Source organism: Lacerta agilis, chromosome 1 (genome assembly GCF_009819535.1).
Source record: "Lacerta agilis isolate rLacAgi1 chromosome 1, rLacAgi1.pri, whole genome shotgun sequence".
Taxonomy (NCBI): domain Eukaryota; kingdom Metazoa; phylum Chordata; class Lepidosauria; order Squamata; family Lacertidae; genus Lacerta; species Lacerta agilis.
In genome coordinates, this window is record NC_046312.1 from 40,290,903 (window position 1) to 40,306,205 (window position 15,303).

The 15,303-nt window shown below is 43.8% G+C and overlaps 1 protein-coding gene across 2 annotated transcripts in view; it reads right to left on the reverse strand.

Annotated features, from left to right (window-relative positions):
* The window catches only part of CCDC9B (coiled-coil domain containing 9B), a 60,009-nt gene that overhangs the window by 22,627 nt on the left and 22,079 nt on the right, over nt 1-15,303 (reverse strand). For both annotated transcript variants that reach the window (XM_033145172.1, XM_033145182.1), the window contains exon 6: nt 5,367-5,441. In XM_033145172.1, coding sequence (XP_033001063.1) covers nt 5,367-5,441 — 75 coding nt within the window. The remainder of the gene's footprint in view (nt 1-5,366; nt 5,442-15,303) is intronic.

Consider the following 15,303-nt stretch of genomic DNA (forward strand, 5'->3'; position numbering starts at 1 on the left):
CAGGGTATCAGTTTCCAGGTCTCACTGCAATACGTGCCCTCTTTAAGGGAGGACCCGATATCCCACTGTTTTGTGCTGTTTTAATTGGATTTTATTGCAAACTGAGCCTTTTGGTTATTAATATTTTAAGCCATCTCAAAGGTAAAGGTAAATGACCTCTGGATTAAGGCCAATCAAATGTGACTATGGGGTTGCAGCACTCATCTTGCTTTTCAGGCCGAAGGAGTTGGCATTTGTCTGCAGAGAGCTTTCCGGGTCATGTGGCCAGCATGACTAAACCGCTTCTGGCACAACAGAACACTGTGACGAGTGCCAGAGCGCACAGAAACACTGTTTGCCTTCCCACCACAGTGGTACCTATTTATCTACTTGCACTGGTGTGTTTTCGAACTGCAGGGTTGGCAGAAGCTGGGACAGAGTAATGGGAGCTCTCCCCACTGCACAGATTCGAACTGCCGACCTTCCAATTAGCAAGCCCCAAAGGCTCAGTGGTTCAGACCACAGCACCACTTGTGTCCTGCCCCATCAAAGACTGTATAGTCAAAAGGCAGTATAATTATGCTTTAAAAAACAGGTAAAAATACTACTTAGCTTATTATTTATATATATATTTATTTAAAGTATTTATATACCAGAATTCATGGAGATATTACAGTGGTTTAAAAAACTAAAAAAACAAAACAAAAAAACCCTAAAATAATCAAACAACTAAAATGCAACAAAGTAACAAAAAAAGCACAGCAGAACATTAAAAGGGAAGAATAAAATACTAATTATAAATGGCCAACCTAAAAGAAAAGCAATGTATTGACCTGCCCTCTTTCCTCTTTCTCAAGAAGATCAAACCTATCCATTCTCAAGGAAATCGGCCCTGAGTGCTCACTAGAAGGACAGATCCTGAAGTTGAGGCTCCAGTACTTTGGCCACCTCAAGAGAAGAGAAGACTCCCTGGAAAAGACCCTGATGTTGGGAAAGATGGAGGGCACAAGGAGAAGGGGACGACAGAGGATGAGATGGTTGGACAGTGTTCTCGAAGCTACTAACATGAGTTTGGCCAAACTGCGGGAGGCAGTGAAGGATAGGCGTGCCTGACGTGCTCTGGTCCATGGGGTCACGAAGAGTCGGACATGACTGAACGACTGAACAACAACAACTTTCTTCTTTATATTGTTATGAGTTTGTGGGTGCCGGAATCCTTTAACCCCTTAATCCAGCAAGTGCTAAAATACAAAACAGGCTAGCTTCCTCATGAGGTGATTACCTGGGGGATGGGCCATTAAGAGAACAAAGGAAAGGGGGCTCTGTGCCAGACAGCAAATGGGTGGGGCCCCTCCTTCAGCTCTTCGATAGTTCGAAAGACAAAGCCTGAGTCAACCCCTCCATCATAGGCTCAGGTTGTATATTATGTGTAAATAAGCCATATAACCTAAAGACAGCACAGTCTCTGCTGTGCCTCATTCCAAAGGAAACACAAACCCTGGGTAAGCACCTGGAACCCCTGGAAACTTGTATCATTTGGAGATTGTGGCTAGGAATAAATTGTTGCACATCACCCCAATCAAAATCCCCTGCTTGAGTAATGTGAGGGTCTTGGGTACCTAAAATGCTCTTTATTTCCTATATCCCACTGAGCTGCAGAATGTCAAGGGATGCTCTGCAATGGAGGCATCTAGGTGCCAATGTTTGGGGACCCTAAAGAACAAAGGAACTATCTCCTCTGTGTGGGCTTCCAAACGACCCATGCACACGTTTGTGTTGATGCTCTTCCAAGAAGCACTCCAGGATTCAACACTTGACAAAATGCTTTGTCAGAACAGATAATTCTGCACAGGCACCTAATGCCGATTAACGAACAGTTGACACCACACACTCCTGAGGTGGCAAATGGGTGGCTCAGCTCATTGTTCACAAGATTTGTTAAAACAGATGCTCACTACCTGAGCTGGAGCAGTAAACAGTGCCCTCCTCAAATCAAGGGGCCTGGTACCCAAGGCTGAATAGGTTATTTTGGACCTTGAGGCAAACAAAACAAAACAAAACAAAACAAAACAAAACAAAACAAAACACAAAAGCTTCTCTCCTTCTCTCTTGCAGGAAAAATACAATAATGTAAACTAAATAACAAACAGCTGACTGCCTTTTCATGACCCAAATCAGCTGCCTGGGACAGCCACTTATACCTAAAGAAAAGGACAGTCCTATTGTTAGACAGGCCACTATATGTATTTCACACCGCAGATGGGATTGTGAGATTGAGGGTGAGTGGCTCAACTCTGGCCGCCTAGTGAGATGACACCTGAGACTGGGCCTTCCTAGTTAACACCTCATGAACGAGCCACTATGCCACACTATAGAGCAGCCTTCGTCAACTGGTGCCCTCCAGATATTTTGGACTACAACTCCCATCAGCCCCAGCCAGCATTGCCATGTTGATGTGGGCTGAAGGGGATTGTGGTCCAACATATCTGGCGGGCACTATGTTGGGGAAAAGTGCTATAGTGCTGCACTAAGTATAAATGTTTGTACCTGTATAGTTGGTCCCAGAAGGACAGGGAGCTCAGAGCATGCTGGATAATGAGCCTCCAGTATACAAGTCAGAACAATGTACTTTGAGCAGGAAATTTGTTTGCTTTGCGCTGCCTGAGGCCTCATGATTTATTGTTCCATTCGGGGTTGTAGCAGCTGAATGCTGGTCTTGCTCGAATGCTTGAGACCTTAACTAAAAGTGGCTGCTCAGAACAAGAAGGAATGAATTTGAAAGAAAAGCCATCAACGCAGCAAGAGTTTAGTGTACCTCACCAGATGTGGGAGCCAACCAGCAGCTCTCTGAACTGAAGGGAGGACCCAGAGCATATTGCTGAATATACACGTCCTGTGACATTCATTGTCTGTGGATAAATCAATATTCCATATTTCTCACCTTCAAAGGCGGCCACACGCACACACGCACACCCTGAACAAGAATTAACATCCTTGGCATTTCATTGTAGATCAAAATAGAAGTGAGGAAAATTAGAGACTGGGGAACCTGTTGCCAAGGAGACACACCTATGTGGGTGGGCAAAGGAGAGAAAGAACAGCAACACTTTACTTCTCTACCCAAAGGGAATTTAGGGGCCTGACAAGCCCATCCCACATGTGGGTGGAGAAGCAAGAAGTTAGGATCTCTACTGTGAGCAATAGAAAAGCACCTCAGAGGCTCAGGACACCCTCCAGCCACTTCCATTTCTGGCCTCCTCAAAAATTGCTTCCCATGACCATACCTGCTGCGCCTCACCTGCTTGGGAGGAGGAAATGAGAAATAAGGGATATATTTCTATATCAGAGAGCCTGCTGGAGCACTGGAATAGCATGTGAATGAAATCTATGAATGGGGGGGGGGGCGGGATCCAGGAAATCTGGGAGATTACTGTGCAGGTGCATTGGAACGAAACCTGGCAAATCGATCAGCAAGAATCCCAGCTGGTGTCCACTATTTGTTGACTTATGAGCTCAAGTGAGAGACTCTGGATTTAGACAGAATACATTTATTTTTAATAGCTCAAAAAAGAGTGATAGATCCCCAAATATCGACACCCCCTCAGTCTAAAAGAGGGGTCAGAAGGGATGATGAACTGCTTTGTAGAATATAGCCAACTCTAACTGAAAGTGTGGCTTGAAGTGGGAGGGGGAGGCAGCTCATGTTTACAGATTTGCCTGCTGAATCACGTATCTTCTGGGCAATATGAGATGTAAGGAGCAACCCAGCTTTTCCAAGGATGACTTGGAATATAAATTAAGGAAGTGAGCAGCAGATATTCACTGTCAGCAGCCAGCTCAGGGCAAGGGCAGAGAGCTGTTTACCATGCTGACCAGGACCTCAGCTCAGCTTGGCCACAGCTGTGCTTCCTGGGCCATAAGGGAGTGACACAGATCCGATCAGCTCACCGTGCTCCCTGGGCTGCAGCTGGAGCTCAGGCTAATGAATCACTTCACCGGGAAAGGGAGGCTTATTCAATTTGTGCTCCGTTAATTACGAGCATTCGTCGGCTCAAGGGAGCCAAGGCTTCCTTCTGGGTCTGCGCTGAACAGTGAGCAGGGCCAAATCTATCGCAAAAAAAGAGTCACCCCCTTGTGTTCTGACTGAGAGTGACGTGTTTTTCGTTGTTAACGCCGGCAGCTAGCAGCCTCTCCCAAAGAGCTTACTACAGCTGCAAGAATGAATTGTGTGTGACAGGTCTTAGTCATATGGCTTGATGGAGCAGTGAAAGAATTTGCATGGTGGTGCAAGGATGGCGCAGGAACAGAACAGGCGTTGCATGCCCAGCCTGAGCATTCTCCTGCCACAAACCTTTTCAACCTCAAGCAAAGCAACCATGGCTTCATTTTGCACTCCAAGTAAAGCACGTCCCTCCCGCCACCTTGGCTGCAGTCCTTGTCAAATTAAAGCAGTGGACTTGGCAAACAAGTCCCCCCCCCCCATTCCTTTGCTGTTTGATTATAGGTTGTTCTTATATTCAACTAATAAAATATTCAACAACAACAAAAGAAAAAGGGGGAAAAAGGAAATGTAATATTGAGGTGAGGATGGCTAAAGCTGTGCTGTGCTTCTGGCACCCTCTGGTGGTCTGTGTGCTGAACAGCACTGTGATGGCATTCCACAAAACGGCATTACAGTACACAAAACGGCATTACAGTACTTAGCATTGCACCATACTGGAAACAGATTGGCTGGACCAAGCCTGCTTGCTTTCCTCCCACTTTAGAGTCTGACACATCTCTGTTTACAGTGAGGTCACGTGTCTTGTGCCCACAAGTGTGAGATAAACATAGTGGCAAGCAAAACTGCCTTATTCACTGATGGGGAAGAAGTCTTTCTAAAGACCTTAAGCAGAATTCCCTGTAGTTCCCCCTACATTCACTGCTGTCATTGACCATGCAGTACTGGTGGTACTGTAATACTGCAGCCAACGCATGAGCGCTAGGGCCATCTCCGGATGCTCTCTGTAGCAAATCAGGGCACAAAGCCAACTTATTTAAGTAGTTCAGCTGTGCTTGTTGTAGCTGGGGTTTTGCTAGCCACTGTCAGGGCTGGCCTAAGGCATTTTGGCACCTGAGGCAAACCACAAAATGTTGTGGTTTTTTTTTAGCAAACCAACAATAAAGGCAAGTCCACTGCCTCCCAAGGTAGTCTGTTCTACTGTCAAACCACTCTTACTGTCAGAAAGTTCTTCCTTAGGTTTAGTCAGAATCTTCTTGTGCATTCAGTCAGAACTAACTTGTGAATCGGTGTTTTATGTTGTCAACATCCAGCCACTGATGGTTAGTGAATTAAGCCAGCCAACCCTGCTCCATTCACGGAAATCATCATTAAAGACAGCTCTCACCTTTCTGACAAGCACATTCTCTGAATGCTTGTCACCCTCTGACCACCTCCTCTCCACCGTTCTCTTTTCATCCACCTACAAGGACACAAAAGGGAATATTTATTCAGGAGCAAAGAAGCATCAGCACAAGCTAAGAAGATCAGATTCTCCTGCCAGGATTTTTTCTTTATTTTTTCTTTATTTTTTAAGGACAGACAATACAGAAGAAACCAAGGATTGTCAGGTCCAGACAATGGAACAGAGGAAAAGATTGGGAAACAAGATGTGGAAGAAGGACAAGAGCAAAATTCTTACCAAATCCTTTCTATTCCAAACTGCTGCCAGAAAGGAAAAGCAGATCTGTAGTTAAAAGGCTTGTCTTTACCATCAATATGAGCACTTCCAACCAAAACTAGCACACACAAATAGCATCTGAACATTTCTCTAGTTAGTTAGTTAGTTAGTTAGTTAGTTAGTTAGTTAATCCTTGCTATTTCTATAGCACTTTTGATCTGAAAAGTGCTTTACAAATTCTGGGCATGATTCAGCTAGAGCTAAACACTCTGAAGCCATCTGGTTGTCCATGGGAATGATTTAAGCAAAATCTTCATTCTCAGTGGGACTGCAAGGTGCTTAACTTTTGCTAGATCATTCTCAGTTATCGTGCAGGCCCTCACCACAATCTTGTGATGCAGGTTGTTGTTCTCATTTCATAGAGGGAAAATATCACATTGGTTGTGGGTTGGCCCCAAAGATACCCTTTTGCATGCAGAAAGCACCTTCCACTCACAGAAGGGCTGTTTGATGCATTGTGATAAATCAACATAAACAAGAAAAGAAGCGCTTCTGCTTGTACACAAGTTTGCAAAAACTCTTGACAAAGGACCTCTCCAGACTGCATGTAATATTGCAGGTGTATTTTGAAACATGTTCTTGACCCAGTAATAGTGCATTGGTGGTAAATTTAATTTTGCTTTATTAATCGTTCTTTGATTCTTCTCCAATGCTTCTACATTATTACTATCTCGAGGGAGTCTAACACAACAAAAGCAAGACAATAAAAAAAAACCCAGAGCATTAGTGGCATGAAAAGTTTCAGGATTTTAGCAGGACCTTACATGCTGTTTAGAAGCAGTATGACTGCCTCAAAACTTCTTCAGGGCAAATAGTATTGAGAGGAATCTCCCATGACCACCCCAATCATGAGCACAAATGAATATGCAGTAATAGGGACATTCCGCTTTCCTTTAACATCAGTGATCGCTGGGGAAGACTGCAGGCTTGCCTGCAGATTGGCCAATGGTAGACAAGCATGAATCTGGGGATTCTCCAGGGGGAGGGTCCAGCCAGCCAATGGACGTCGTTTGGGCCTGCCCCTAAGGGAATAAATTGTGGCCAGGCCAGCATTCCTCCACAATCTTTTCATCGGATCTCCCATATCAGTCACCATTATTCAGGGCTGGGCAGGAATTTTTCCACTTGGCCAATTGGCATTGGCTACCGGTACTTGGTTTTCATCTACCTCATAGTAATTGTCACAACTTTGTGAGGTTAGGCATTGGGTAAGCCTTAGTCTGGTCTGGAGGTGATGTAGCCTCTGCCTGCCCCTCCGTGGTTAAGGGTATTCTGTTAAGGGGATCCATGAAGAGTTGCTTCTGCCCAATGCCCAGATGGGGGCCAAGGCCATAGAACTCCTCCAGAGGGGACCCCCGGGGGGTACCCCTATTTGATGTAGGTCATAGGGCCTCCTCCATGTTGTGATTTACCCTTAGATACACTCACAGCAGGTGGGCTGGATTTAAAGAAATGGCGTCACCCAATGCCAAACCTTTTGCATCTGTAACCAATAAAGTTGTGGCCTATTTGAACTCAAAATCTATTTGCTGCTGTCTTGTATGGTTGCTCATTACATAGGGAGCAACTGCATTGCGGGGTCTTGGCATGCAGCTGGAGGACATCTGGAGTGGAAGCATCAGAATTGCCACAGAGACAGAAAGATGAAACTTTGGCAAGTGACTATTGTTCAGTGGCAGAACACATCCTATCATTTTGAAGGCCCCACAACAGGTGATGGGAAAGCCCTCTCTGTTTGAGACCTGGAGAGTCACTGCTAATCAGAGTTGACAGTACTAGGCTAAATAGGCAAATAGCCTGACCCTCATATACGGCAGCTTGCTATATTCCTAGCTGCAGTTGGCTGAAGCAGAGGTACAGCTGTAGCTTCATTAGGAGCTCGGTCGTGTGAGGTTAGCACTTGTGTTGTCTGCTTGCAAGCAATATCTCTGCTTGCTTATTTGTAAACAAAGAGATATTACCAAGGCACCATAAATCTCTGGTACATTCTCAGCCAAAGGAAATGACTCAGAAATGCTATTCCTGGGACTTACCACCACTCAGGGAAAGTGAGGAGTATATAACAATGCTTGGAATTTATCGTGCTACACTCACTCCACTTCCCAGAGCAATGAGAAGTTCCAGGAAAGCAATGCTTGATCAGATTTAGTTTCTCTTGGAAAGCAGTCACTGGAGACTTATTGGAGTTTTGTAATATTTACATTATTAATCAGAGAACAGCAGTTCATCTGAACTAATATGAGGAGGAACCCACAATACATATCTCTCTGCTGGCAGCCAGTTTCAAAGCCCAGCATCATGTATACACATAATCCACTTGATTTATCCAAGTTCCCCAATAGCCACTGAGCAACAATAAAGGCTTTTAGCAAATGGCACCATTTGTAAATCAGTAACTTCATGTTACTCATGGCGAAGTTACCAACATGAGTCTGACCAAACTGCGGGAGGCAGTGGAAGACAGGAGTGCCTGGCGTGCTCTGGTCCATGGGGTCATGAAGAGTCGGACACGACTAAACAACAACAGCAACAACTTCATGTTCCACTAGGGTTGGAGTTCACATCAGCAGATATTATCCTGCTATGTAGTCCAAAAGGCACCCCACATCCCAGTATGCAAGAGGGAAGGAGTCTTGGAGGAATCTTGAAGCTTTGTTGTTGTTGTTCAGTCGTTCAGTCGTGTCCGACTCTTCGTGACCCCATGGACCAGAGCACGCCAGGCACGCCTATCCTTCACTGCCTCTCGCAGTTTGGCCAAACTCATGTTAGTAGCTTCGAGAACACTGTCCAACCATCTCATCCTCTGTCGTCCCCTTCTCCTTGTGCCCTCCATCTTTCCCAACATCAGGGTCTTTTCTAGGGATTCTTCTCTTCTCATGAGGTGGCCAAAGTACTGGAGCCTCAACTTCAGGATCTGTCCTTCTAGTGAGTACTCAGGGCTGATTTCTTTGAGAATGGATAGGTTTGATCTTCTTGCAGTCCATGGGACTCTCAAGAGTCTCCTCCAGCACCATAATTCAAAAGCATCAATTCTACGGCGATCAGCCTTCTTTATGGTCCAGCTCTCACTTCCGTACATTACTACTGGGAAAACCATAGCTTTAACTATACGGACCTTTGTCGGCAAGGTGATGTCTTTGCTTTTTAAGATGCTGTCTAGGTTTGTCATTGCTTTTCTCCCAAGAAGCAGGCGTCTTCTAATTTCGTGACTGCTGTCACCATCTGCAGTGATCATAGAACCCAAGAAAGTGAAATCTCTCACTGCCTCCATTTCTTCCCCTTCTATTTGCCAGGAGGTGATGGGACCAGTGGCCATGATCTTAGTTTTTTTGATGTTGAGCTTCAGACCATATTTTGCGCTCTCTTCTTTCACCCTCATTAAATGGTTTTTCAATTCTTCCTCACTTTCTGCCATCAAGGTAGTATCATCAGCATATCTGAGGTTGTTGATATTTTTTCCGGCAATCTTAATTCCGGTTGGGGATTCATCCAGTCCAGCCTTTCGCATGATGTATTCTGCATATAAGTTAAATAAGCAGGGAGACAATATACAGCCTTGTCGTACTCCTTTCCCAATTTTGAACCAATCAGTTGTTCCATATCCAGTTCTAACTGTAGCTTCTTGTCCCACATAGAGATTTCTCAGGAGGCAAATGAGGTGATCCGGCACTCCCATTTCTTTAAGAACTTGCCATAGTTTGCTGTGGTCGACACAGTCAAATGCTTTTGCATAATCAATGAAGCAGAAGTAGATGTTTTTCTGGAACTCTCTGGCTTTCTCCATAATCCAGCGCATGTTTGCAATTTGGTCTCTGGTTCCTCTGCCCCTTCGAAATCCAGCTTGCACTTCTGGGAGTTCTCGGTCCACATACTGCTTAAGCCTGCCTTGTAGAATTTTAAGCATAACCTTGCTAGCGTGTGAAATGAGTGCAATTGTGCGGTAGTTGGAGCATTCTTTGACACTGCCCTTCTTTGGGATTGGGATGTAGACTGATCTTCTCCAATCCTCTGGCCACTGCTGAGTTTTCCAAACTTGCTGGCATATTGAGTGCAGCACCTTAACAGCATCCTCTTTTAAAATTTTAAATAGTTCAGCTGGAATATCATCACTTCCACTGGCCTTGTTGTTAGCAAGGCTTTCTAAGGCCCATTTGACTTCACTCTCCAGGATGTCTGGCTCAAGGTCAGCAACCACATTGCCTGGGGGGTATGAGACCTCCATATCTTTCTGGTATAATTCCTCTGTGTATTCTTGCCACCTCTTCTTGATGTCTTCTGCTTCTGTTAGGTCCTTTCCCCTTTTGTCCTTAATTGTGGTAATCTTTGTACGAAATGTTCCTTTCATATCTCCAATTTTCTTGAATAAATCACTGGTTTTTCCCATTCTGTTATTTTCCTCTATTTCTTTGCATTGCTCGTTTAGAAAGGCCCTCTTGTCTCTCCTTGCTATTCTTTGGAAATCTGCATTCAATTTCCTGTATCTTTCACGATCTCCTTCGCATTTTGCTTGTCTTCTCTCCCCCGCTATTTGTAAGGCCTCATTGGACAGCCACTTTGCTTTCTTGCATTTCTTTTTCATTGGGATGGTTTTCGTTGCTGTCTCCTGTATAATGTTACGAGCCTCCACCCACAGTTCTTCAGGTACTCTATCCACCAAATCTAAATCCTTGAACCTGTTCTTCACTTCAACTGTGTATTCATAAGGAATTTGATTTAGATTGAATCTTACTGGCCCAGTGGTTTTTCCTATTTTCTTCAGTTTAAGCTGGAATTTTGCTATAAGAAGCTGATGATCTGAGCCACAGTCAGCTCCAGGTCTTGTTTTTGCTGAGTGTATAGAGCTTCTCCATCTTTGGCTGCAGAGAATATAATCAATCTGATTTCGATGTTGCCCATCTGGTGATGTCCATGTGTAGAGTCGTCTCTTGTGTTGTTGGAAAAGAGTGTTTGTGATGACCAGCTTGTTCTCTTGACAGAACTCTATTAGCCTTTGCCCTGCTTCATTTTGATCTCCAAGACCAAACTTGCCAGTTGTTCCTTTTATCTCTTGACTCCCTACTTTAGCATTCTAATCCCCTATAATGAGAAGAACATCCTTCTTTGGTGTCATTTCTATAAGGTGTTGTAAGTCTTCATAGAATTGATCAATTTCGGTTTCTTCAGCACTGGTAGTTGGTGCATAAACTTGGATTACTGTGATGTTAAAAGGACTGCCTTGGATTCGTATCGAGATCATTCTATCATTTTTGAAGTTGCATCCCAGTACAGCTTTCGCCACTCTTTTGTTGACTATGAGGGCCACTCCATTTCTTTTACGGGATTCCTGCCCACAGTAGTAGATATGATAGTCATCCGAACTGAATTCGCCCATTCCTGTCCATTTTAGTTCACTGATGCCTAGGATGTCAATGTTTATTCTTGCCATCTCATTTTTTACCACATCCAGCTTACCAAGGTTCATGGTTCTTACATTCCAGGTTCCTATGCAATACTTTTCTTTACAGCATTGGACTTTCCTTTCGCTTCCAGGCATATCCGCAACTGAGCGTCCTTTCGGCTTTGGCCCAGCTGCTTCATCAGCTCTGGATCTACTTGTACTTGTCCTCCGCTCTTCCCCAGTAGCAAGTTGGACGCCTTCCGACCTGAGGGGCTCATCTTCCAGCGTCATATCTTTTATATGCCTGTTGTCTTTGTCCATGGAGTTTTCTTGGCAGGGATACTGGAGCGGCTTGCCAGTTCCTTCTCCAGGTGGATCACGTTTGGTCCAAACTCTCCGCTATGACCTGTCCATCTTGACCTGTCCATAGCTTGCCTGAGTAATTCAAGCCCCTTCGCCACGACAAGGCAGTGATCCATGAAGGGGTCTTGAAGCTTACAGAAGTGCAAAAATATTCTGGGGGTGGAAATCCCTAAAGAGTGAGGCCCTCATAACAGTCCATTGAGAATCATGGCTGGCTCTTGGAGGGGGCAGAAAACTGGGGGCAGGGGTGAAATGGGGTAGCTGAAACCCTGAACAGAGGCTTCCGTACTGCAAGATTTTCATGATCAGCCTCATCTATTTATTTTTATGACACTTTCCCACAAAACTGTGCCCCAAGTGGCTCGCAACACATCAAGTGAATAATTAAATTATTATTATTATTATTATTATTATTATTATTATTATTATTATTATTCCCTACCCATCTGGGTGGGTTTCCCCAGTCACTCTGGGTGGCTTCCAACAAAACATTAAAATACAATAATTTATCAGATATTAAAAGCTTCCCTAAACAGGGCTGCCTTCAGATGTTTTCTAAAAGTCGGATATTTGTTAATTTCTTTGACATCTGATATAGAACAATATATAACAAACACACAATGAGAAATAATACCATCACTAAATAAATGCACCAAAAAAAATCTGTACAAGTTTGTTTGAAACAATGTGAACAAAGCAACCTAATCTGACAGCTTGAAACTAAACAGGGGGGAGAGAATAATGCCCAACACAGAAATAAAAAGTAGTATGCAAAACTTCCACATGCTCCAGATGCATCTATCTCTCATAGTTTGGATCCAAGACTCAACTTCAAACATCCAGGGAACCCACCCCAGCTCTCTCCTGGGGTAGTGGAGAGGGGCCTTCAGGACACTATTATCTTCCAGGACAACATAGAGGCCAACAACTCTATACAGACTGAGGCCAAAAGCTTTCATTCCACGTTCTCCCACCAATCAACATGCATTCATGCAGACTGGGGGTTGTAAACAAACTTCTAGGGGTTTGTACTACCCTTGTGGCAATTTCTGACATGGTGATTTTTATAGCCCTTTCTCCAGTGCTTTTTTCTGGGGGGATGCAGGGGGATGCATACCCCTAAACATTTTTGTGAATCTTTGTACTTTTGTCCATTTACTGTATTTATTTTTCCTGATTTGAACCAAAAAATGGTGATTTTCTTGAGTCAAAATGAGAGTACCCCTAAACATTTTTTTAAAAAGAAAAAAGCACTGCCTTTCTCCAAATCAAAGATATGGATAACAGGGAGAAATGTATGTTTCAAGGAGCATGTTTTATAAAGAAAATAAATAGTTTCAGCTTAGAAATGATACTATGTTCTAAAAGAAACCAGCCATCAAATCTCTTTCTTAGTCTTGCAAGTCAGGAACAGAATTTTTGGATTTTTTTTTGGTTTAGGTCCCAATTGCTAACAATTTAAATAAGCACCAATTGTAGGCACATTAATAGTCTGTTTGAACAGCTCCAGGCACTTTATAAATGTTTGTGTTGTCACAACTGAGCAACAGGCAGATTATCCAAAATGAAGAATATCCTGATGTCTGGGATGGACAGTTTCCATGAAAATTCAGCTCTCCTTATTTCCACTCTCCTGAATGGGAGAAAGACTGGTACTAGCATGAATCCTGCTCTCTCTTCTGACAGCCGGCTTCCTAACAGCAGCCAGACATGCTTTGCGTACAGCACACAGGGCTGCTTTGTCTCCTGCCTAGCTGGTGCAGCTGCCTACCAATTCATGCAGAATCCTGTCAACCTCTAGGTCTTCTGCTGCCAAAAAGCTCTCACTACTGGTATTTATTACTTTGGTTGGTCTGAGTTTCGTAACCATACATGGCAGCTGCAGGAACAATTGCCTGACTTTGCAACAGCTGTGCAGGGTGGAAACAGGCAGCCCCATTAGGAGTGATAGAATCAGACAATCATAGAATTGTAGAGTTGGAAGGGGTTCCTGAGGGTCATCTAGTCCAACCTGCGGCAATGCAGGAATCTCGGCTAAAGTATCTATGACACATGGCCATCCAACCTCTGCTTAACAACCTCCAAGGAAGGTTAACAACCTCCAACCACCACTTTCTGAAGGAGTGAATAGCAAAAGCGCACTCAAGATCTCCAAATCGTCATCCATCCCTACCTGAATCCTACCTTCTTCTTCTTTTTTAACATAACTTTTTATTGGGTTTTATAAACAAGGATCATAAATGATACAAATTAATAGACCAAGTCTTCACGTCATTTGTATATCACAAAAACAGAATAATATATCTGCAGCAATGTCTGCAACATATGGTTCATTATTAGTGGTCAATGTATATGTTATTGGTTTGTGAATTGGTTTAAAAAATAACAAAAACAAAGGGGAAACAGGATGGAACAGAGTTAACAGATAACATTCAACACTGTATAGTGCATGGCCAAACATCACAAAATTGACCCAGACTGGCTGTGCAGATGGGACACACCAATGCAAGATGAGCTGACACTACGGTAAGTACATCATCATGCACACAGGAGAGCAAGTATGAACTCCAGTTAAAAGTACCATGGTTGGAGTGTTTTCAGACAGGGATTTAATGCTGTAAACAGATCTTTGAGGTATCAGAAAAGGGACATTGCCAACAGTTTCAAATTTTTCCCAGAAAGGGAAAATCCAAAGAAAATGTGGGGGTGGGAGATATGGGCTTGCATTTTGTTAAGAACAACATTGTGCAGATGCTACAAAAAAAAACAAACCACAACCCTGCATGCATGAGAAGCATTCATCCCACAATTCATCCCATCTGGAAGCATCCTGAGTGATAGAAAGTGACTGGTTGGGTTTAAACACACACACAACTATACGGCAACAGTTGTAGGAAAAAAGAGGATAAAGCCCGTTTGTCTTCCCCATCCTGGTTTATTTATTTTATTTAAATGGGGTTTTGTACATTTTGTTCACGTTCAGGGAGGCCCATGACAGAAATTTGCATAAAATTTGCATATGCTGATTTATGGATGCAGATGTAAATATAGCCCAACTTTCAGAGGCAAAGCAGCACTTTATAAGCAAAGAGTTGTGTGTGTGTGTGTTTTAAAGTTTCCCAAAAATGGAAGTCCCCTCTTCATCTTAGAATTACCCCCACCAGTGGGGGCTCTAGAACAGTTTGGGGAACATAGTAAGCTGTCTTCTACTGAGTCAGACCATTGCTCCATCTAGCTCAGTATTGTCTACTGCAGCCTTTCTCAACCTTGGGTCCCCAGATATTGTGGGACTACAACTCCCATCCTCCTTGACCACTGGTCCTGCTAGCTAGGGATGGTGGGAGTTGTAGTCCCACAACATCTGGGCACATGAGATTGAGAAAACGCTGGTGTGTTGATTTGTCTCTAGCTTTTCAGTTGGGTATCCCGGTCCTGCCTGAAGATGCAGGGTTTGAACTTAACACCATCTATGTGCAAAGCAAATGCCCTGCCACTGAGCTACAGCCACTTCCCAGGGGATTTGAAGGAAAGAATTTACATCCAGTTTATCTAAGTTTCCCTGCAAGGGTCCACCCCTGCAATCCTGTTATTTCAGTAAATACAAGATGGCGAAATTCCTCCTTCAATTTCTCTGTAGCGGTAAAGACCAACGAGCAAAGCTGGTTGGTTACCCTATTCTAGATATCATGTAATATCCTCCCAAACATGACAGACAGCTGTCGGGCATGATTTAATTCTGGATATGTTCACAGAAAAGATGAATGACTGTGGAAAGTAAAGCTCATCCCATGGAGAAATACAGCACCATGCTTCCTGCCCTGTGCCTAGTGAAATAATATTGGGCTGATTCAAGGCTCCTGATAT